We start from the raw sequence: 22,731 nt of genomic DNA on the forward strand, positions 1-22,731 counted from the left end.
ACGACCCGCGAGCCGGAGGTTCCCCACTGCTGCATTAAACCCTTCCAGTTGGAAACATGAATTTTGTTACTATAAATGACATTACAATACAGAAGTAAACTGCCAATGCAGCATAGGACAGATTCTGTCCAATGATCGGATCATTAAGCCCTCACAGACATAGAAACTGAACACTACCATTGGATACACCCATTGTTGGTAACTCTCTTTAATTAGCAGGAACTTTAAGATTTTAAAGATTTTTTTTTATCTGAGAAAAAAACACCACCAAAAAAATTCTATTGCCCACAAACTGAATACAAATCTCATTCTCATTCCTTGGGCGTTGATAGGTTAATATTTATTAAGAAAGAGGATAACCGTACAGTACAGATTCACCAAGTTTGTCATGATGGAGACTGCAGCTGACACATGACGTACTTAGATGTTGTTTCCTTGGAAACTATTTAAAAACGTTGGCAGTTATACTCACAAGAACACATCTGGTTGTTTGGCAATTGTTGAACAACCAAAGCTCTTGAATGTTGGCCACACATGACCGAACCAAATAACACACTTTGTTTATAGATTTTTGTAAAACTTGTATGAAGGTGACGTATTTCCAGTAATGAGAGGCTAATTATATCACCATAGATCTGTAGTGGGGTAGAAGTATTAGATATTCTTACAAGGTTTCTGATTTATATACATTCACATGTCATTGTAGGATTTACCCAGAATTTTTAAACAGAGTTTCCATAGATACTGCACAACTTCATTAAGTCTGTGTAACATGCTATGGAGTGGGTCCAAGAGAAGATTTAACTTACAATACACATCAGTAAACAAATGCTTGTAGGTTCCTCTGAAAGCTAAACTGAAGACACTTGTGAAAACATAGGAATAACAGATGGCACATAATGTTCAGTTAGGAGTTGATTATGATTTGTTGGAAGATTAGAAACTGAAATATATTATTGAATAAGTGGTTTATTAAAACTTTAATATAGAATAAAGCATTCACAAAAAAAAAAAAAAAAAAAGAAATGGAGAAAGTATAATAACAAGCTATGAGCCAGCATGGATCACTAGTTTGAGAAAAAGCAGTTGCCTGCGAGCAAAAAGTCACAACCCAGACAGAAAGAATAACTGCCCCTGGCAAAATTGCAAAAGCGCTGATCCATTCACAAATACTGAACCATTTAACAGTTTTTCCATCTGCGCCAATCAAGGGCTTCCACAAATCTGCTAAAGTGAAGTGTATCACTGACATCAGAGACCCACCCAAAAAAACGCTTTGGCACACCAGCGTTTTAACCAACACACCCAGAAAACACCATGTTTTCGCTGGCTTTCTGTCAATCAAACTGTGGCTACTGTGCATGTGTATGGATATTTATTCACTAATTTCAGCAGCAAGTTGAATTAGGCCCCATGTGTGGTTTATATAGGGCCTACTGATCCACGAGGTCTAAATAGCTCCTGATGACTAAATATCTAACTAGCCACAGGTGGTTGTGGCAGGGGATACTTATCTACCAGAGAAATCCAGCATTGCTCCAATGAAGGAACAGCTCCTCCGAAAACCAACTGTTCCTATGATCCTTAACACTGCCACATAATTAGCAGAGATGCTTACCATTGCCAGCCACAGACCCAGCAAAATCTGAAGATGGCATTAGTTACTGCATGCAAACTCCACCACTTTGGCCCCTTGATAATATAATGCGTCCATAATTAATAATAAATAAGCCCTTAAATGATATAATAAAAATCTTGATGAGTACGCAAGCTCCCTAAAGTTCCACCTTATACACAAATGCACCACAAATGGTATCAGATCATAATAGGAAAATGTGTTTAGCTAGACCAGAGCCCATGGTATTAAGGATTAAACCAAATACTGATATTACATCACTGTATCATGAATTTTGGGACTTTTTTCCCTACCTCTACCTCTGGCAGTGATGAGACACATCCCATACAGTTAACACCAAAAGGTTCAGTTAATACTAAAGGACTAAAAGGGGTGTACACACGGTGAGATTTTTGCAGGAGATTTTGACTAGATAGTCAAAATCTACTAGAAGGTTAGCCAAAATCTCCCAGTTTTCCTCCTGCTTATTCAATATTATGTAGCATAGATTGACTGTGCAGGCAAGGCAATTTTAACTAGATCATAGACTATCATTACTTAGAAAAAAATAGCTTAGTCTAAATCTATAGTGCATCTAGCCAAAATCTCACTTAAGCAGCCCATACACGCTGCGATGCGGGCTGTGCGTTCTGTGCTTTGAGGTGCGCGCTCCCGCGGCACCTCATCGCACAGTACAAAAAGTGCTTGCACATACTTTTTGTACTTTGTTTTCATCACATTGCATCGCATTGCATGCACAACGCATGCACAGGAAATGCAATGCAATGTGATCCGTGCTTGTTAAGCACGGAATGCACGCCCGTATCGGGGCGTGTATGGGCAGCTTTAAAATTGCTTAGTCAAAATTGGCCATTAGCCAATATCTTACCTTGTGTACAGGGCTTAACACTCACGCTAGAAGCTGACTACTCTCTACATGTTATAAACTACATGCCAAATGTAATAGGGTGAGAGTTTCAGAAAGTAAAGCCCCGTACACACGGGGGAGATATATTGCTGAGCCATATATTGCTAGCAATATATGGCTCAGCAATATATTGCTCAGTTTCTACTTTTCATCAGCGACCAGAGATGGTCGCTGATGAAAAAGAAACTGCCGGGGGGAGCCCGGCAGTGGAAATCAGCTGGTCGCAGGAGCATGTTCCTGCGACCAGCGATCACTACAGGGGTAAAAACGGGAGCGCACACCCGGCGATATATCGCCGGTGCACACTCATATTGCCCGCAATATTACACAAAATCGCCCCCGTGTGTACGCACCTTGAGAGATTTTGGGAGAGTTTTCCCTTTTTTTTAAAGCAGCAATTACATGGCAAAATAAACCTGGTTTTGCAGTGTAATTGATTGCTGCTTTTTAAAAAAAGGGAAACTTCTCCCAAAATCTCTCACTTTCTGAAACTCTCACCCTATTACATTTGGCCCTGTATTCTTTTACGGGAACCTTAAAAAAAAAAAAATCTCTCCTTCATTATCTTCAACACAGTTTTTTTGCAGATCTCCTTAAGACTAATAAAAAAAGTTGCATCTTACGAGGTGTTAAAACACAAAATATATACTAGCATTAAAGTCTTCATCTACCACCTCTGCATTTATTTACTAAGTAGCAGCATTGGGGGTTTTGCTGAAAGAAAAATAAACATAAAACGCATTGTCCTTTTTGTACAAAATAGCTTATTAAATATATGGATGTGCCATCTAGACCAATCATATTCTATAAGATAGTATATATTTGATATTATGATGCAACAAAGTACTCTTCCTGAAACTGTCACAAATGCTGCCAGTCTGACCCCCTATTGGCAGCCCGAGGGTACTGGGAAGCTGCGGCATTTCCTTCTCTCCATGGTCCACAGTCACTGGCTGAAGTGATCGGGGACCCTATTGGGGTCAGAGCCGGATTAACAATGGGCCTGATGGAGCTATAGCTCCAGGCCCACTCTCGAAATAGGCCCATTTTGTAGCTGAGAGTCAGGGCTTTCCAACAAGACCAGCCCCGCGTCGCTAGCCCCCTGGGAACCGGAGATACCGCCAGGCAAACCTGGAACGTTTTCCCCATAAGATAACATGGGACCCGCTAATTCCGACCTCCACCCGGTTCCAACGGCTGCCAGTTCCCCCTACAGCATCACAGAAACTCAAGGTTGATTTCAGTCGAACCCAAATCGCTGGGCCTTCAATCTGATACCTGGTCTATATGGGTTCATTGGTTCTAGAGATATTGCAGGTAAAACTATTTTTTTTTTTTCGTTTTTGAAATGTAATTTCATGGCTGTTCATGTTGTTTGAGGGCAGATTTCTCTGGAACCAAACGGCCCAGTTTCACGGGACCAAAATCATTTGAAGGCTACATGTAAATGGGTCAGTTGGTTCCGAAGATATAGCTGGTGGTTTAAAGGGGGGCTGGGGTGGTTTTCTCTCCCCCTCACACCAGAAAATACAGGAACTAGGCAGGTATAAAAGGGGCCAGTCCGAGAATGTCCCTGCATGATCCTGGGACCATATTCACTGCATTTTCTTATATGAAAGGGGTATTATTTCAAATAGCCGGGACATGCAGTGCTCTGAATACAGCCGGGCAGCCCCCTGCTCTCTGCCCGGCTGTTAATGGCTGTCATTTCTGCCCGGCGGCGACTGTCCCTCAGTTACCGCGAGCATGTATTCCCCCTTGGCAATGAGCATGTAATCCCTCCATGGCAATGAGCATGGAACTCCTGGCAATGAGCATGGAACCCCTGGCAATGAACATGGAACCCCTGGCAATGAACATGTAGGTAAGCAACACTTATGTAGTATCATTTTTAGTAGGCATTATGGTGTTTGGCATAATACGTAATGGAGATTATGGTGTGAGGCTTAACATGTAATGGGCATTATGGTGTAAATTTTTAATTTGTGCCTTTGGCGCGCAATGCCCCTATTTATAAAGCATATTGTGCATTATTGCTCAATCTGTTTGGTATAGTGCAGGCATGTCCAAACTATGGCCCTCCAGCTGTGAAACTACAAGTCCCATCATGCATTGCCACAGTTTTGCAATTAGGGAATGCTAAAACTATGTCAAGGCATGCTGGGACGTGTAGTTTCACAACAGCTGGAGGTCCACTGTTTGGACATGCCTGGCATAGTGTGTATTTTGGCTCAATCCATGTGGCACAATGTGAATTTTGCCTTAATCTGTGTGGCATAACGTGAATTTTGACTCAATCTGTGTGCCATAGTGTGAATTTTGTCTCATTCCATGTGGCATAATGTGTAAGAAGCAAGTACAGTATAAGGGGTTACTATTGTGTTGCATGATTTGTATAAGGGGTATATGGTGTGGTAAACTTAGGTTACCACATAAAAGGTGCTGACATACTGTCTACCAAGTTTTGGCTTTCAGTATTTTTTTATGACTGGAGTGCCGCCTCACCCCGCAAGTATCTTAGGACATCGGCGTCCTGCGGGTGCACCTTTGGAGTGCACCCGCCAATATATCTCCCTGCGTTTTTCTTATGCCAGCCCCCTGCATTTTCCAGGTATATATAACTACAGGGTTGCCGACCCTCCCGGAATTACCGGGAGGATCCCGAAAATCGGGTCCTCCTCCCGGCCCCCCGGAAAGGTGGGCAACCCTCCCGGATTCTGGAGGACCCCCACGCCACCCCCGATTGTGGCGTCTTCCCCATACCTTTGAATTGAAAACCGTCAATCCGCGGGTCTCAGGGGAGGGGGCGGAGCTAAAATCGCGTCATTTAGCCCCGCCCCATCCACGGAGATCCGTTATTTGGGGTTTTTACCATCCTGGGGGCGGGGCTTAATGATGTAAACTCAAGCCCCGCCCCCCGAACTGCAGCTGGAAGTCTCCTCTCCGGGCTTCTCCCGGAGAGGAGACAGAAAAAGTCGGCAACCCTGATATAATTAGTTGAAAGTATTTACACAAATAGAGACACACCCATGAGCCGACCACCCAAACAGAACACTGGTCACGTCCCCCACATTATTAGATGCTGGCCGCAACCCCTATTATTGCGCATAATAGGCCCTTGATCATTTTCAGCTCCAGGCCCATTTAGACCTTAATCTGGCTCTGATTGGGGTGATTTACTGTATAAGCCTATGTTCACTAGGCTCTATGCTGTGAGCCAGTAATGTTAACCATTACACCAACTGTACATCAAACCTCCTATTCCAAACATGGGACCAAATGTAAATGGTAAGAGTTTAGAGCTAAATTTTTTTTTTTTATTAAACTTTATCAATGTAATAGGGTCCAATAACATGCAAACTCACATTCCCACAACTCGCGGTATGGGTTGTTCGGTCGAAACTATGAAGGTTGACATACATTGGGTCGACCACCGAAGGTCAACTGGCCTTAGGTCGACACATGAAAATGGTCGACCATTTGACTGTCGACCTTCCCAATGTCAACCTATTGCTTGCATTGACCTTTTGACCCTGCCGACCTTAGGGACGTCGACCTTTTTCATGTGTCGACCTAAGGCCAGTCGGCCTTCAGTGGTTGACTGTATGTCGACATTAATAGTGTCTACCTAAGGACCATATACCCAACATGCACAGTACAATCTTAGATCCAAATGATTTTCATAGAGAAATGTACAACTCGGTCAATGTAATACCCTATAAAAACGAAAACGAGCAAATATTTAATGTGTCACTACAAGTTGTACAAACACAGTAGTTTCCTTTTAGATATTCCTGCTGCATACGGTCATGGATAGTACAGATCTTATCTCAGGCCTTGCGCTGTAATAGGCCTCGCTCCCCTGGAGTAACCATATCCTTCCTGGCTCCTGTACAGAGCGGTGTAGACAAAGGATGATCCACTGTTTTATGCACATATGTACGCAGTTCCTCCACAATACAAAACCTAGATATTTCATTTTGAAAATACTTTTCCCCATCCAAAAACATTCCTTTATACCATATTACTGACAGATGTACTAACTTTTTTTAAGTATTAGTATTCACCATAAACAATATAAGCACAATACAAAAATAAAAAAGTAAAACTAAGTATATGTGCCAGACAATAAAAGAGGCATACATAACAAAACTATTTGCAAATGTATTAAAACTAGATTTATGCTGGGTACACACCAGGACGACAAGGGTCCGATCCCATCAATCTAGATCAGGCTTTCCCAACCACGGTCCTCAAGGCACACCAACAGTGCAGGTTTTAGTGATATCCAGGCATCAGCACAGATGGTTTAATCAGAATCACTTACAGTAGGTACTAATTAAGTCACCTGTGCTCAAGCCTGATTATCTACAAAACCTGCACTGTTGGTGTGCCTTGAGGACCGTGGTTGGGAAAGCCTGATCTAGATCCAATTCCGACCGATTGGATGTAGATTTTGTGGTGATTGGGCCCTTTTCTGTCCTGGTGTGGACCGATACCGATGCGCGGTCCTGCGGGTTGGTCGTTATTCAGATCCTACCTGCAGCAGATCGGACCCGCTCACGGTGCACATCGTGAGGGGGTCATTCCCCCCGCGTCATCGTGAGCGGGTCAGAAGAAACACTGACGACCCGCTCACATCGTGCATCGTGAGCAGGTCGTCCTGGTGTGTACCCCACATAAGATTTTTACTATTGGTTGACTTAGAGGCAGTAGTATTACAAAATACCTCACACAAAACTACCTGGTAACCTTCTGGATTTTATTTAATTTTAATAGTATGCTATTCTTTTTTTTTTATGGCTGTACTTCGCTATACTCCTTCTGATGGTCTCATTTAACATTTCTATAACTAACTAGTTCCAGGAATAGGAAGAAAACAGTGAACTAATTTCCTACATGAATCAAATATTTTTCTGCACAATAATCAAGCCTGTGGTAGGTTAATCTAGTCCACTGGTAGCCAACTCCAGTCCTCGAACAGTTCACATTTTCCAGACAACCTAGCTGCTGCACAGGTGCACTCATTACTCACTGACACATTTTAAAAGATCCACAGGTGGTGCAAATTACTTCACTTGTGATTCTGTGAGGAGATCTGGTAAACATTAACTGTTGGTAGCTCTCAAGGACTGGAGTTGGCTACCCCAGATCTAGTCTTATGGTGTGTATACACGGTGAGATTGCTTTGCATTTCGAGTTAATATTCGATTGCTATGCAATATTTGCTAACTCTGTACTATTTACATACAATTCATGCTATCTACATTCGATTTGCACTATATAGTCATTGCTGCACTGTCTATTTGGCTTTTCGATTTCAGCAAGCTGGCCCTGGATCAGGCCCGGCTCTAACATTGGGCAACCTTATCCCCTGGGATATGTGGTGGCAGGCAACATCAAATCTGCCTATCAACAAATGTAAGGACTTCTATGTAGATTACATCCTTTTTGTACTTAATGCAGATGGTGGCTGTGGACCATTAAGATTCCACCTCCTCACTTTCACCTGAGGGGCTGGAAAGTGGGTATTGTTGGCAGTGTGGGGTGGGGGTAGGGGGCAGTTTAGGATTTAAGTTTAGTCAAGAGTGCCCACAGGCCTAACCCCGGCCCTCCCCTGCACACAGTAGCAGGTACTTATTAGTATCACAATGAACCTGCTACATGAGTGACCTTGTTTAAGGCCATGTGTGTATGGTACCACCATTTATCTGAGAAGTCAACTGATTATCGGGAATTAGCCATGTCATAGAGCCTTGAAATCCATTCACACTGCAGGCTGAACCCAAGTTGTTAATGGGACTTCTCCTCTGCTGGCGTTTCATCTCTAAGCACCAGTGGGCTGGATGTCCATAGATGATCAATTGGACCAAGGTTGAATGACATTGGTTAGCCATTCACATTGTCCTGTCAGCTCCTACCCGTGTTTAACCTTGCTCGCTACCTGGGCTGGATTCCGAGGTCTCCGCACCTGGTTATTTTTTCAGGGACCCTTTCAAACCCAAGCTGCGACCCCTGCTAACTCCACAATAAACCCATTTGTTGCGGTGGTGTGAAAGGGAAATTAATATCATTGTATTTTACAAACCAATGATCACATTTGCAATGCTGGTCAGAAAATAAAACAATTTTTGTGTGTAGCTCCCCTTCGCTAGATACCGTAGCCTGTAATTATGTGATTCTTTCCTGATTTCAAGTGTTACAATGAGTGATTACTTGATAGTGCCCTGTTTACACTCAACAATAAAACTACTTCCACTACACAAGTACAAATTTCCGTCTCATATTTTGTCGCTAGTAATAGCTTATGTTTCAACACACCATATGTGAGACCTCAAACAGCCTCTGTAACAAAACCTTTATTTGAGGGCAAAAGGCATGTAACATTCATTGCCTTAACGCAGGCATGTCCAAAGTCAGGCCCGGGGGCCAAATGCTGCCCGTGCTGTCATTTCAAGGGGCCTCCAGCTGGAAGCAGGCAGAGCATCAGATGCAGGATGCACAGCACAGGACACTAAAGGTGGGGCCCCGGCGTCGTGCCTTTACCTTGCTGTCTGCTGCAGTGAGGAGTCAGATGTGTTTGGCGTCCTACCCCTGCTGCTGCAATTGTATATCACCCTACTCCACAATCACAGTGACAGCAGTGTTTCGGGAGGGGGGCAGCAAGGGGGAAGCTTGCTCCCGTAACATACAGAGCAGAGGAGCAGCAGGAGCCCAAGCATCTCCTGTCCTTGCAGTGCCTGCTTTGCCTCTCCTTCACAAGTGGCTGGGAAACATACAGAGAAGGGAGGGGGCAGAGTGGGGGACATACAGTGAAGGAGGGGCAGGCTGGGGGACATACAGTGAATGGGGGAAGAGTGGGGTACATAGTGAATGGGGGTCATACAGTGAATGGGAGTCATACAGTGAAGGAGGGTCAGGCTTGGGGACATACAATGAATGGAGGCACTGATGGACATTAAGAGAAGGTGGGCAAGCTGGGGGACAGAGAGAATGGGTGCAGAGTGGGGGACGTATAGTGAATGGGGACATACAGTGAATGGGGGCAGGCTGGGGGAAATACAGTGAAGGGACAGGCTGGGGGACATAGAGTGAGTGGGGGACCATTCTGATGTGATAAATGATTCAAAGAATGTCAGGCTGAATGGTCGCCCCCCACACATTTTCACGTCATCATATCTGGCCCTCGTCGCAAAAAGTTTGGACACCCCTGCCTTAACTGCTTAGCAGTGGGAGCTTTTTAAAAGAATATTTTATGCATTTACATTTCTTTTAATCCCTTTCGATCAGGGGTGACCAAACCAGTCCTCAAGATCTACCAGTGGTCCATGTTTTTTCACCTAGCTGGTGCACAGCTGTAGTCATTACTGTCATATTTATTATTATTTATTATTTATTAACAGTTTCTTATATAGCGCACACAGATTCCGCAGCGCTTTACAAAGCATAATTAGGAGCAAAAACACATATCAAATTACAGTACAAGACAGTTTAGGACAAGTACATGGTAAATATAGATAGTTGCATCAGGGGACAGGACACTGAAGCAATCATCAGGGTGGCAGAGGTTTATATATTCTAAGAAAGGCACAAGAGGAGAGAGGGCCCTGCTCGTGAGAGCTTACATTCTAAAAGGGGTGACACAGAAGACAGGGGTGACACAGAAGGGAAAGAAGTGGGCATAAACAGTAGGTTAGGATGAGAGATGGTCAGGTTTTATGCTGGAGGGTGGGAAGAGGTCAGCTTAGTCTTTGATATTTTAAGTCTAAAAAAGCGCTGGGTCATCCAGGAGTAGATAGCAGAGAGACAGGAGGAGATATGAGTGAGGATGGAAGGAGAGAGATAATTAAAGGAGCGGTAGATTTTAGTATTATCAGCATAGAGGTGATAGTGGAAGTTAAGTGAGCATATAGGCTCACCCAGAGAGGACATATAGAGATAGAGAAGAAGAGGACCAAGAATAAAATGATGGGGGACACCTACTATCAATGGAAGAGCAGAAGTGGTGAAGTCATTAGAGGTACAGCTGGGCATTTTCAAAACAGACAGTGCAAATACAAGCATTAACAGTGATAGTCAAAGTTTTAGCAGTTGCAGAAATGGTGATAAGCTGGATGAACAGTCAGATAGCCAGGAGTAGTATGATGGGAGAATGAAGTGAGCTCACTCAAAGCAGTCTCTTGGTTTTCTGAGTTGCTGTAGTTTCTGTTTTTCTAAATCACTTTGATATCAAGATGTTAAGTTGGTTGGCATTTTCTGTCCAGTTTAAGTCCAGAATAAGTCCAATCTTTAATCTATGTAACTTTTTTCTCCCTACTTTAAAAGCTGACAAAATATCAATAGTCAGCTTTCAATAGTCAGCCTAGTATTCTCGCTAAATACTAAAAGCTGTTTCTAAGTTAATTGATTAAGACCCCACCCAGCCAGAGCCCCTCTCCCACTAGCAAAAAAACTAAGATAAACAAATGGTAAGAGGTTACATACAATCCCAGCCTCTAATACATTCAAACTCACTTTAATTCTTAATACAATTGCACAAATACCTATAATAATGCAATATGCAGGCAGAGTGATGGTGACTCAATACTGACTCATATTCACACATGCTGCATTCATTCCTACTATAGATCCAGTGGCTATAGTTACAACTATATTTAACAACGCCCCCCCTTACCCCTCCGCAAGCCGCCACCAGCGCCGCCGCATTCAGGGTCCCGACTCCCGGTCGCAGTGCAGATCTTGTCCTGGCTCCGTATCCTCCTGCAGTACTTCTAATGAAAAATAACTATCAGAAAATGGCTGCCCCCTAACAGCAGACAGTTTTTTTGGGATGCTAGAGGAGGTGCGGGCCTCCTCTAGCATCCTTAAAAACAGATTGCCTGGAAAACATGATCTTGAGGAAAGGTATAGTCACCCCTGCTTTAAACATTACAACTATTACCTCTTTCATATTGATATTCCCGGGTTACCAGTAATTTATGTAGCACACAAGGGGGTTATTCTGGTTGATTTGCACGCATGTGAATGGATGTTACACAGTAACATCCATTCACAGGCCAGGGGATAACGGCCACATCCCGCAGCCCCTCTCTGCCCCCTGTCCGCTGTCCTGTTCGCCGTGCATGCACCCTGCGTATGCACATGCACAGTGCGAACGCATTCTGTTTGCGAAGAATAAGGGCCACATTTCCAGAGAATATTTGAACATTCACATCAGTCCCTGTCCTATTGGAAATTGCAATCTATTTTCGCTACCAAATGTACAAGCACACATATTCTAGGGTTACTATTTTTTTTCTTGGGAACCAATTAACCTACCGGTATATTTTAGGATTGTAAGAGGAAACCGGAGAACCTGGAGGAAACCCACGCAAGCACAGGGACAATATACAAACTCCGCACATATAGGACCATGGTGGGAATCAAACCAATGACCACAGTGCAGTGAGGCTGTAATTCTAACCATTACACCGTCCGCTCGAAACATAGCTTTGATGCTTTCACACTGCTCCTCAAACTGGATTGACAATTCAGCAACACGGCAAATAACTAGGGCCCTTATTCTGGTCGGTGCGGATATATCCGCGTGCGTTCGGCCCGCCGATGTTTTGTGTCTGCGCATGTGCAGAGGCGTCTCTGCGCATGTGCGAGCGGGGCGTACGGCAAAATCCCGCATGATATGTGAACACTCCGAACAGGGGGTGGAGAGGGGCGTGAAGGGCTATTTGGGCTCATTACCATATGCATACGCCCCGCGTTTCATGGACGTTCCCATGCAAACGCTGGGCGTACGTATGGTAATGCGGCCGTGACGCACGTGTAGGGGGCGGACATATGACATCGCCGGATGTCAGCTGCCCGCCCAGATCCCTGCTTTTGCACGGAAAAATGTCCGTGTGGTCTGAGGTTGCGGGAGCTGGTGGAGCACTCGGTCCTGCATTCGATGGTCTGCGACCATCGAATGATGGGGGAGGTTCCCTGAGATGGAGGAGGCGTATTCCGTGAAAAATACACATGCGGTCCGTTCGGCCAGCTTCTTACCGCGTACGGGCGGAGTTGGCGATCCGTATGGAAGGCGGGGTTTCGCACGCACGGTCCTGGCCGCATAATCGGATCCGGCCGCACCGATCAGAATAAGGGCCTAGGTCCGATGTGAAAGGGGTATATTTCTATGTATTATACTTTTTTTTTTAAATATTGCTTGTACAGTGCTGCAAACACTAGGTGCTTTACAAACAAAAGTTAATTCTAATTAAAGTAAACTATACAAATAAAACAAAAAGAACATGTAAAATTGTTACTTTCAGGAGACTGAATCTTTCTAGGAAGTGACCTAAATGTTTTTTTCTTCTGTTTTTCCTGTGTAGAACTGTTCATTTAACCCTGTACAGCCTTTGTGCAAGTGTTTGCTACATACTGTACATCAGGTAAGGAAACATCAATCATCATTCATACATTTCATATTAACCCCTTGAGTGGTGGGTTTTGATGGGGCAGCACAAGCCTACCAGTCCTGCCCCTGCAAAGCACACCACAGAACTGTGGGCCCCCTCCTGTCGCTCCCCCTCTCCCGGCGATTGTATGCCGGAGCTCCTGGGCCGTGCCACTACCCCAGCCGCCGTTCATAACAGGTGGCAGGCTCTGGGATGTTAGAAAACTTCTGGGCATACCACTAGTGGTTAATGCAGTTCTAAATCCTGCAGACAGAACCACTAGCAATACCTGTCTGAAAAGTCACTGGTGCTCTCTCAGTCAGTTCTATATTATTAACTGCAACTACTCAAATACATTTTATAATATAGTGTTGTAATATTGTTGATGTTATAAAAATATAATGTCATGGTGTGTATATTATTATTATTATTATAATTTTATTTATAAGGCGCCACAAGTGTTTCGCAGCGCCGTACAAAGGAACAATAATAGTATATAAACTACTAGTAAGCCCGCTCGAAGTAAATGCTTAGAAAGCTTTTAGATATAGTTTCACTTGCTGCCAACAAATGGCAGTTACACCCACTCAAAGCAAATGCTTCCAAAGCTAGTAGATGTAGTTTACCTCGGTGCCAATGGATGGCAGTGTTTCGGAGCCAAACTGACACTATATATAAATGATACGGACAAAAATATTTGTCCCTACCTGTTAATTATTTAAATCAGACCCATTGCCACAGGTGTGAAAAAATCAATTGCCTAGCCATGCAGTTGCCATTTGCAAACATTTGTGGTACAATGTCACTGTGATAGGATGTCACGTTTGCAGTCAACTGTAAGTGGTATTATTAGACAGTGGAAGCATTTAGAAACAACAGCAGCTCAGCCAGGAAGCGGAAGATTAAGTAAAATCACAGAGCGGAGTTAATGACTGCTAAGGCCCACAGGGTAGATTGAGCCGCTATAGCACATCCTGATTTGCCTCATATATTAACATCTTGTCCAGAGTAGGGGAGTGACAATTCCCTCCTCCGGCGATACCCCCGGTACAGCCTGGATCTGGCACTTGCAAGAAACAGGGATAGTATTGCAGACATTGTAACGGCCAGCACTGCGGATCATTCATACATTGCTGAATATGTTTTTTTTGCTCCTACGCTTTTATTAACCACAATAACATTAATTTCCAGTCTTTCCTGAACACCTCACAATGTTGTTTTTAGGTCAATAGGTTGCACTGAGGTAGCTGGATGACTATGCTAAGCGACACAAGTGGGTGGCACAAACAAGTGCAAATTCAGTTTGTAAAACTAAGCCCCAAAGAGCACATAATGCCAAATAAGAGAGGGGGGAGGAGGAGAGCTTAAATCATCATGTGAAGCTGAACCACTAGTCATGAACATAGGCCAGGGACTTAGCCGTTCCTTGCCACTCCGCATAGTAGATGGAATATTGGCAAGCTTACGTTTCTCATCAGACGATTTACATTTAACTTTGGCATTTTGGATTTGACATGCCCTCTCCGATGACATTGGGCATTGGCCTTGGCAGATGACGTTCATGGCATTTTGTCTATGTCATGACTAGTGGCAGCAGCCTCAGCACTAGCAGGAAGTGGTTCTTGTTCTTTCAATATTTTATCCTCCAAATTTTGGTTCTCCATTACCCTTCTAGAGTATCACTGGACTGAACTTATACAGCAGTATCAGTGGACTGAAGTTATATATAGCACTATAACTGGACTGGAACAGCAGCAGCATCACTGGACTGGACATTAACGGCAGCAGTATCACTGGACTTATATATAGCACTATCACTCCACTGGATTTATATACAGCAGGATCACTGGACTTGTATGCAGCAGTATAACTGGACTGGATGTATGCAGCAGGATCACTGGACTGGATGTATGCAGCAGGATCACTGGACTGGACTTGTATGCAGCAGTATAACTGGACTGGATGTATGCAGCAGGATCACTGGACTGGATGTATGCAGCAGGATCACTGGACTGGACTTGTATGCAGCAGTATAACTGGACTGGATGCATGCAGCAGGATCAATGGACTGGACTTGTATGCAGCAGTATAACTGGACTGGATGTATGCAGCAGGATCACTGGACTGGAATGGACATTAAAGGCAGCAGTATCACAGGACTGGATTTATATACAGCAGGATCACTGGATTGGACATATGCAGCAGTATCACTGGACTGGACCTAGAAGCACAAACAGACTTTGGGACGAGGTCACCACCCCCATAGACCACCACAGATCACCACAGTCCATCACAGAACTTCCACACACCACCCTCTCCAATGCCGGAGTGAAGATGGCAGCGACAGCGTGGGACTTATATAGAGTCCGGATTTTATGAGATCCGACGGCAGGATGATGACATTTTGGCGCATCCTGAGACCCGAGCCTGGCGGGAATCCCCGAACATTGTACTCGGATCGGTGGTGTTCGGATGTATTCGGATTTTGGAAATCTGAACCCACTCACCTTTAGTTTCCATGGTCGATGGGGCAGCTGTTTCATTCGTTAGTAAAAGTGTTTTTGCCCTGGTGCCCAAGACCGATTTTAATGGTTCTGAAATTGATGATTATCGATAATAATTTTTCTAATTTAAAATCAACTTTTTGTAAATATAACCCTATGCTCCGATGAAGCGAATATTTAAGTAATCTATATGCCATATAAATAATGGTTAATTAATTTCTTAAACGTATTAATTGTCAGCTGCAGCAAATGTCAGTAAGTAAACTAAGCTGGAGTCAGTTTATTTTTAAAGCTTACTCTACCCTTAAAAAATGTAATACTGATTTGCTGTGTACTGGCTGTGGTCATATGTAACCACAGCACAGTATTACAGAGCACCTGCTGCATAGAGAGCAACCATAACAGTAATACATCTCTAACTGTAGAAAATGGATCAACTGCAAATAGCCCTATGTGGTGCCAGAGTATGTCTTGCTAGGGTAGCATAATGGAATTCCAATAAATGAATATCAATACCTAATATTGCACACTTTCCTATTTGCATTCCCTTTTATTCCTCCTGTGGTACAGGTATAAAAACTTTTTGGCAAAGAAAAAAATTTTTTTCACATGAGGTCAGTCTGGGAGGTTAGCAGCTTAGTGTTACAGCACCTACACACCGATCCGTCTTCTATTTCCACATCTAAAGACAGACAACACCACCCTGTTTGCAAGTATTCACAGACGGACAGCTGAGCCTGTGTATATTGCTGCAGAATAAATATCCAGCTTTCTGTCAGCGGCCCTGCCTGATATTTATCACGTAGCAAGGGATAACATATTGTCAGTGGCAGTTAGTCATGCTCTCACCGTGTAAATGCAGACAGAATATTATTTATTAGCATATTGATGGTGTTAAACCTTTTGAAGAAGCATGCGTGTGTGTGTGTATGTGAGGGGGAGACAGGAGTGGTGGTATGGAGGCACTCGGAAGATATCATTTAGATTAATCCGGTATTAGATGGGCAAGTTATCATTTAAATAATGTACTGTGAGACTAAAGGCCCATACAGACACTACGATGTGTCACATCTTAACTACCATCGTTCATTTTCACCCTTGAAGTGAAAATGAACGACCTCAGCATTGCAGTGATCGCTGGTGCACGACGGATGAGAAACAACCACAAACGATGCAGGTCCTTTTTCTATTGAAAAAACAAACAATGTTAACGACCATAGCCAAATTGACCTGCATGCATTGACGATAGCTATGGTCTTTAACGACCCACGGGTACGCGCATCGTTTGTAGTCGTCCATCATTCACAGCATAAACAGTAGACGATGTTAAAAGATTCCCCTCCTGAACGACCCTGAACTAAGTCGTTCTGAGTTGTTCAGGAGGTGATTTATAATGGGGTCGTTCATCATCATTAAGGCATCATCGTAGTGTCTGTATGGGCCTTTATTCAGCTTGGATCACATATGATAAGCTGCTTGGAGCTAGGGTATGGGTAAGATTAAGAACTGGACAGGATCCCGGAACACTGAACCGGACAGGCTCCATTCATCAATTTCTGTCATTCTGGAGATTGTAGTGTCCGGTTTGGGCGGTGCCTGTCCGGAGGTGTCCTGTTTGGAGGGACTGTTTGTGACACCTGTCACCAGGGTAAGGAGGAGGGAGAGAATAAAGCCTGCCTGTATGGTCCGGGCATGTAGAAAAAATCCAGAACGGTCCGGACCACATGGGAGGCTGTTATCTCCCCTTCCCCATGTCCCTGGTGAAAGCTATCACAGGCACCTCCCCAGACAAGATACCCCTCGGACGGGACACCCCTCGGACTGGACATTTCAAGCTCCAAAATGCAGAGTTTGATGCCTCTCCGGCGTTCCGGGGTCTTGTCTGGTTCCGTTTTTTCTTAGTCCCCTTAGCATATGAGATCCTTAAGCAATGCAAATGCAGGAGTAGGTGCATACCACCCTCTGCCTGCATTCATGATTACATTAAACTATGATATGATCACTGTACAAGAGGAACATCGCGGCCATCAGTAGTGGTGTCCCTCTGCGACTATAGCCTGAGTAAGTCTATCCTTACTCAGGCTGCCTTCCGGTGCAGTCCATGGCCTGGCAACTCTTGGAAATCGGGGGTGACACACCCTCATTTCCAGAAATGCCCCAGCTCTCCCCGGAAACTCCTCTGCCTGCACGGTAATCCCATGCCCTGACAACCACAGAATAGCACCATTGGGCATAATTGCGGGTTGGACCACTTATGCAATGTAACCTGAATAAGCCCCTATAGTTATAGTTTTTTCATTTTATGCTGAAAGAACTCTACAGATAATATATTATTTTATTCAATATGTATTACCTCCTCTGCTCTCGCTTTGGGCCAGATGTATCAAGCATCAAAAGTGATAAAATGGAGAATGATAAACAACCAGCCAATCAGCTCCTATCAGTCATTTTTCTAATCCAGCCTGTGACATGACAGGTAGGAGCTGACTGGCTGGCTGTTTATCACTCTCCATCGTATTACTTTTTGCAGCTTGATACATCTGGCCCTTTGACCGTTTACATTTTGATAAATTATATAATGCCTGATTCAGAGGTGAACAGATTTGCATCTGGATTTTTGAATCTGCGGGCACATATCAGAATTGCATGGGTAGCGTGCCAGTGGGATTGTTAATGTTAAGTTTGTTGACAGGTACCCGGGTACTGTATATTCAGACATTTTGATCAGCCATTGGTCTGCACAAATGTTCAACTGTGTGCCCAATGTCCGGTTGATGGTGTGACATTCAACACACCACAGCAGGTTAGAACCACAGCCACTGTCTCAATAGAAAGTCCATCGGAAGCAGCATTAGCATAAAATCACAGTAGCTGCTTCAACAAAAGTCGCCATAACTACTGCACCTAGGAATCAGGCCCATAGTAGCTATCCAACCTCTTACTTGGGGCCAGATGCACTAAGCTTCAAAAGTCATAAACAACCAGCCAATCAACTCATATCTGTCAACTTTCAAACCCTGCCTGTAACATGGCAGCTAGGAGCTGATTGGCTGGTAGTTTATCACTCTCCTCTTTATCAATTTTTGAAGCTTAGTGCATCTGGTCCTTGGTGTTTCTTTTGTCAACAAATGTTAGTTGTTGCAAATGTCACAATTAAGCTACAAATAATTTACAAACTTCCCATGATATTATGAATTGACACAATACAATCAGATATAAGGGAGCTGAAGCACAATAGGCAATTTTATGGTTATTCACACTGCGCATTTTGAGCCGAGTGTATGCAATTATCGATAGACTGCAGTAGTGCACGCAGGGGGGGGGGGGGGGGTTCCGAGTACCCAGAAACCCCCCCAGGAGTCTAAGGACCCTAGGCTGAAAGCTGAGGGTCCCCTCTTTCCATGGGTACAAGTATTTTAAAAATCGGCCCTGGGGAACCGGAGATATCTGACTTCAAATTAGTAGTCCCCATCCAAGCCTGTTAATTGCTCTTCCCAGTCAGATATTTCAGGTTCTGTCTGACTTAAGAGTTTTTCTGAGGATATATTCCAAAAGCTTGGACTCTCCCCCTTTGATGGACTTTAGTAGCTTGTCTCTACTGTGCCCAGAACCAGAGATATCAGCCTTCCAGCAGCTGGTTACTGCTCCAGCTCCACACACCTGGTATGTAGTTTTATATACTCATTGGCAGATTGCTCTGCCTCCTAAACTCTGATCCCCTAGTCCCCAATACCATTTGGTAGGTGGGATGCTCTAGTTTTTAATTCCATTAAAATCTAGGAAATCTATTTCCGGGAACTGGAGATATCTGCAGTCAAGCAAGCTGTCCTCCCACCAGGAAATTATGAATAATAAGCCCAGTCCACTATACACCCCTCCTCTGCGTACTAAACATCCTCTACCACCCTGGTTATGTATCAGGGCCCCTTCATTAAGCCCAATGCCCCCTTCTCCCACCTCATCTCCCACAATCTGTACAGTAAATGGGTAATTAGTGGAAATTACTGATCCAGGCCCTACATGCTGAGCAGTTGATACCCCCTACCACCCGCGGGACATCAAAGCTTCCCCCACCCCTACCGCTGGAGGATCGGTAGGGGCCCCAATACATTGCTATGCCCAGGGGTCTACACTGCTGTTATATATATATGTTTGTGTGTGTCTATATATATATATATATATATATATTTTATAATTATTATTTATATACATTTGGTCTATCTATAATATTTTAACTGACCGCGCATATACTGGGTCACCTAAGTGTCCATCTCCGTGCTTTGCTCCGCCCCTCTGGAAACCCCCCTGCGTTTGCCCCTGGACTGCGCATGCCATCCTGTGATTAAAATCTTGCTACTTTTTTATCTCGCTAGCCATACCCAAGGTGATTGACATGAAGCCAGCATTTGGGTGTAGTAACCAGACATTTTCAGGAAGTGCCAGGGAAAAATCAGACATGCCCAGGTGTTGAGCTCTGGCCCCGATCCAACTGCTGCGACTGCAGCCACCAAGTACGTCCTGGGCTATGCACAGACTGCACGCAGTGGAAAAATTGGGTGTTCCCCTGGGAATGCAGGTGGGCCGATGCCTGCTTGGGAGGTCAGCGCTCACGCCCTTCTCCGACGAAAATGACAGTCAATTTAGACTTTTTTTGGGCCACATAAAAGGGGATGTGTTCATGTACATTCCTTGCATAGTAACGAGGGGATTGTGGAGTGTTTGCGGTCGCTCGGCCAGTGGGTGCCGCTATGCAGCGTTACTGAATCAGGACAATAGTACCCACACACTGGACAGTATGAAGATTATGTTGTTCCAACCCATCAGAATGAGCAATTGCTCATTTTATCATCTAGTGCAGTGGTTCCCAACCCTGGTCCTCAAGTACCCCCAACAGTGCACGTTTTCCAGGTCACCCGGCAGGTGCACTATTATTTTTCAGGCACATTTGAAAAGATCCACAGGTGAAGCTAATTATAGCACTTGTGATTCTGTGTGGAGACCTGCAAAACATGTACTGTTGGGGGTACTTGAGGACCAGGGTTGGGAACCACTGATCTAGTGTGTACGCTGCTTTACAATCACTGCACTCAGCTTTACATTAACTCATGCTACAACTTCACTTCAATGTTTTTAACAGATAAAAAAGCAAAACAACATTAAAAAGGTAGTTACCGTCTCCTTCTTTGCACAATATCAATGGGTCTGTTGACTGCACATGGTGACCCATATACATGTCCATTGTATAGCTTACGCCCTCCACGGTCAGTAAGAGCCAGAAACCCACAGTCTGTAGGTAAACTCATATCCACGTCTATGTTTTCAGTGCTGGACAGACCGCAAATGTTCAGAGTTCGGTATTGCCAGATACAGCACAGGTCTCTCACAGTCAAAAAGGGCCCATACAAAATACCCTTTAAACCTCCCTTTAAAGCACATTTCCATCATCAGAAGAGATAGTAAAAACAAATAGGGTGAAAGACCTTCCAGCCTTGGCTTGCTGTGTACAGGTATGAGATCTAATGCTGGGATAGCCAGTGTTCCTAGTACTCCGCTCATGCAATATATAGATCATGCTTTGCACAATACCTCCTGTTCATTGTGCCTTTAAGTAGAACTCTTTTTCGGGTCTTGGACAAACCATAGGAGGATAGTAGAAACTTAGGCAAATAAATTATTTTGCCACCTGGACATTTACTAATAAATAACCAAATTTAGTTGAACTCCATACTTCCACAGAAGATAAAAATCCCATCGGTGCTGGAAGAATCAGCACTGCAGCAGTAACAGATCCAGTGCTGTGTGTATCCTTCAGGTCTATATCTGTATCCGTTACCTTGGTGAACAGGTTTAGGCAGATTTCAAAGAAAAAAAAGTATGCATGAATTCTAATTTCTAAAAATAGTAGATTCCAGCAGGTGTGTTAGAATAAAGAAGCCACGTAGGTTTTAGAACAAATCCCCAAAACTATTTATATCCTTTTTTTAGATGAAGTGACAAGACGAATCCTCAGAACACAAGTGTTAGCTATGTGTGTGACAGATGGAAAAGAGTGCAGTAAAGAAATGTCACCAGTGCAGGGTACTGAGCTATCTCTCCTCTATAGCAGCTGTGATGTCACTGTCACTGTACTCCGGCCGGGGGGAGGGGCATGCCTCACTCATGCTCTCTGCAAATATTTCTCTTTAAAGAAGCAGTTCCTCTCCCAAATAGAAATACTTGCAGGAAAATAATGCTATAGTACCACTCCTTACACTAAGTACTGCTTCACTGAGATTTAGCGTAATGCAACACCAGATGGCTCACAAGAATTTGTTAAATACTAAATACATGAATACATTTTTGGGTGTACACACACACAACATATACACACACACACACACAAAACATATACACACACTCAGGGCTGCTATTAAAAATAGGCAGTTGGAACCAGTGGACCAATGTGATAGGGTGGATGGTCCCTGGGGCAGTCAAGTATGTAGACAGGGACTATGTAAAAACCGGACCCGGACTAAACCCCGGAACGCCGGACAGGACATCAAAATCTGCAGTCCGGAGCTTGTAGGGTCCGGTCCGGGGGGTGCCCTGTCCGGGGGGTGTCTTGTCTGGGGGGGTCCCTGTGATAGCTATTATCAGGGACATGGGGAAGGGGAGATTACAGCCTCCCCATGCGGTCCGGACCGTCCGGTTTTTGCTACATGCCCGGACCATACTGGGAGGCTGTATTCTCCCCCTCCTCCTCTCCCTGTTGACAGGTGTCACAGGCAGCCCCCCAGACAGGACACCCCCCGGACGGGACACCCCCCGGACCAGGCCCTACAAGCTCCGGACTGCAGATTTTGATGTCCTGTCCGGCGGTCCGGGGGTTTTGTCCGTGTCCGGTTTTCACCCATACCCATGTAGACATGACACAGGCAGACAGGTAGATGGATAGGATACCATTATATAGGTAAGTGAATTAGACACATTCAGACAGATAGCTGGAGTGGTGGATCCAGAACAAAATGACAAAGCAACCATCAAGAAAAGGAGAATGGTTTTCTGAGCACACATCCAGAATTTGTTGTGACCCTTACAGTTGTATCCTTATTATGGGGAGAGGATAATGCCTTTGAGAGGCAGAGGGTAACGGGAGAGGGAGGTCAATGGGAAGATAATGATGCACAGGAGAGGCAGTTAATGCCAAGGAGAGATAGTGGGAGACAGGGAAGCTTAGGTGACAGGGAGAGGCAGTAGGTGACATTGGGGAAT

The 22,731-nt window shown here is 44.3% G+C and overlaps 1 protein-coding gene across 4 annotated transcripts in view; it reads right to left on the reverse strand.

Annotated features, from left to right (window-relative positions):
- The window catches only part of PDE4C (phosphodiesterase 4C), a 652,796-nt gene that overhangs the window by 92,012 nt on the left and 538,053 nt on the right, over positions 1-22,731 (reverse strand). The window contains exon 1 of one of the 4 annotated variants that reach the window (XM_083179235.1): positions 20,653-21,547. The exons of the other annotated variants lie outside the window; for them this stretch is intronic. Coding sequence (XP_083035361.1) covers positions 20,653-20,783 — 131 coding nt within the window. The 5' untranslated portion in view covers positions 20,784-21,547. Of the gene's footprint in view, positions 1-20,652; positions 21,548-22,731 lie in introns of those variants that run through there. 4 annotated transcript variants of the gene reach the window in all.

The sequence above is a fragment of the Crinia signifera genome, chromosome 1, assembly GCF_055691185.1.
Source record: "Crinia signifera chromosome 1, ASM5569118v1, whole genome shotgun sequence".
Taxonomy (NCBI): domain Eukaryota; kingdom Metazoa; phylum Chordata; class Amphibia; order Anura; family Myobatrachidae; genus Crinia; species Crinia signifera.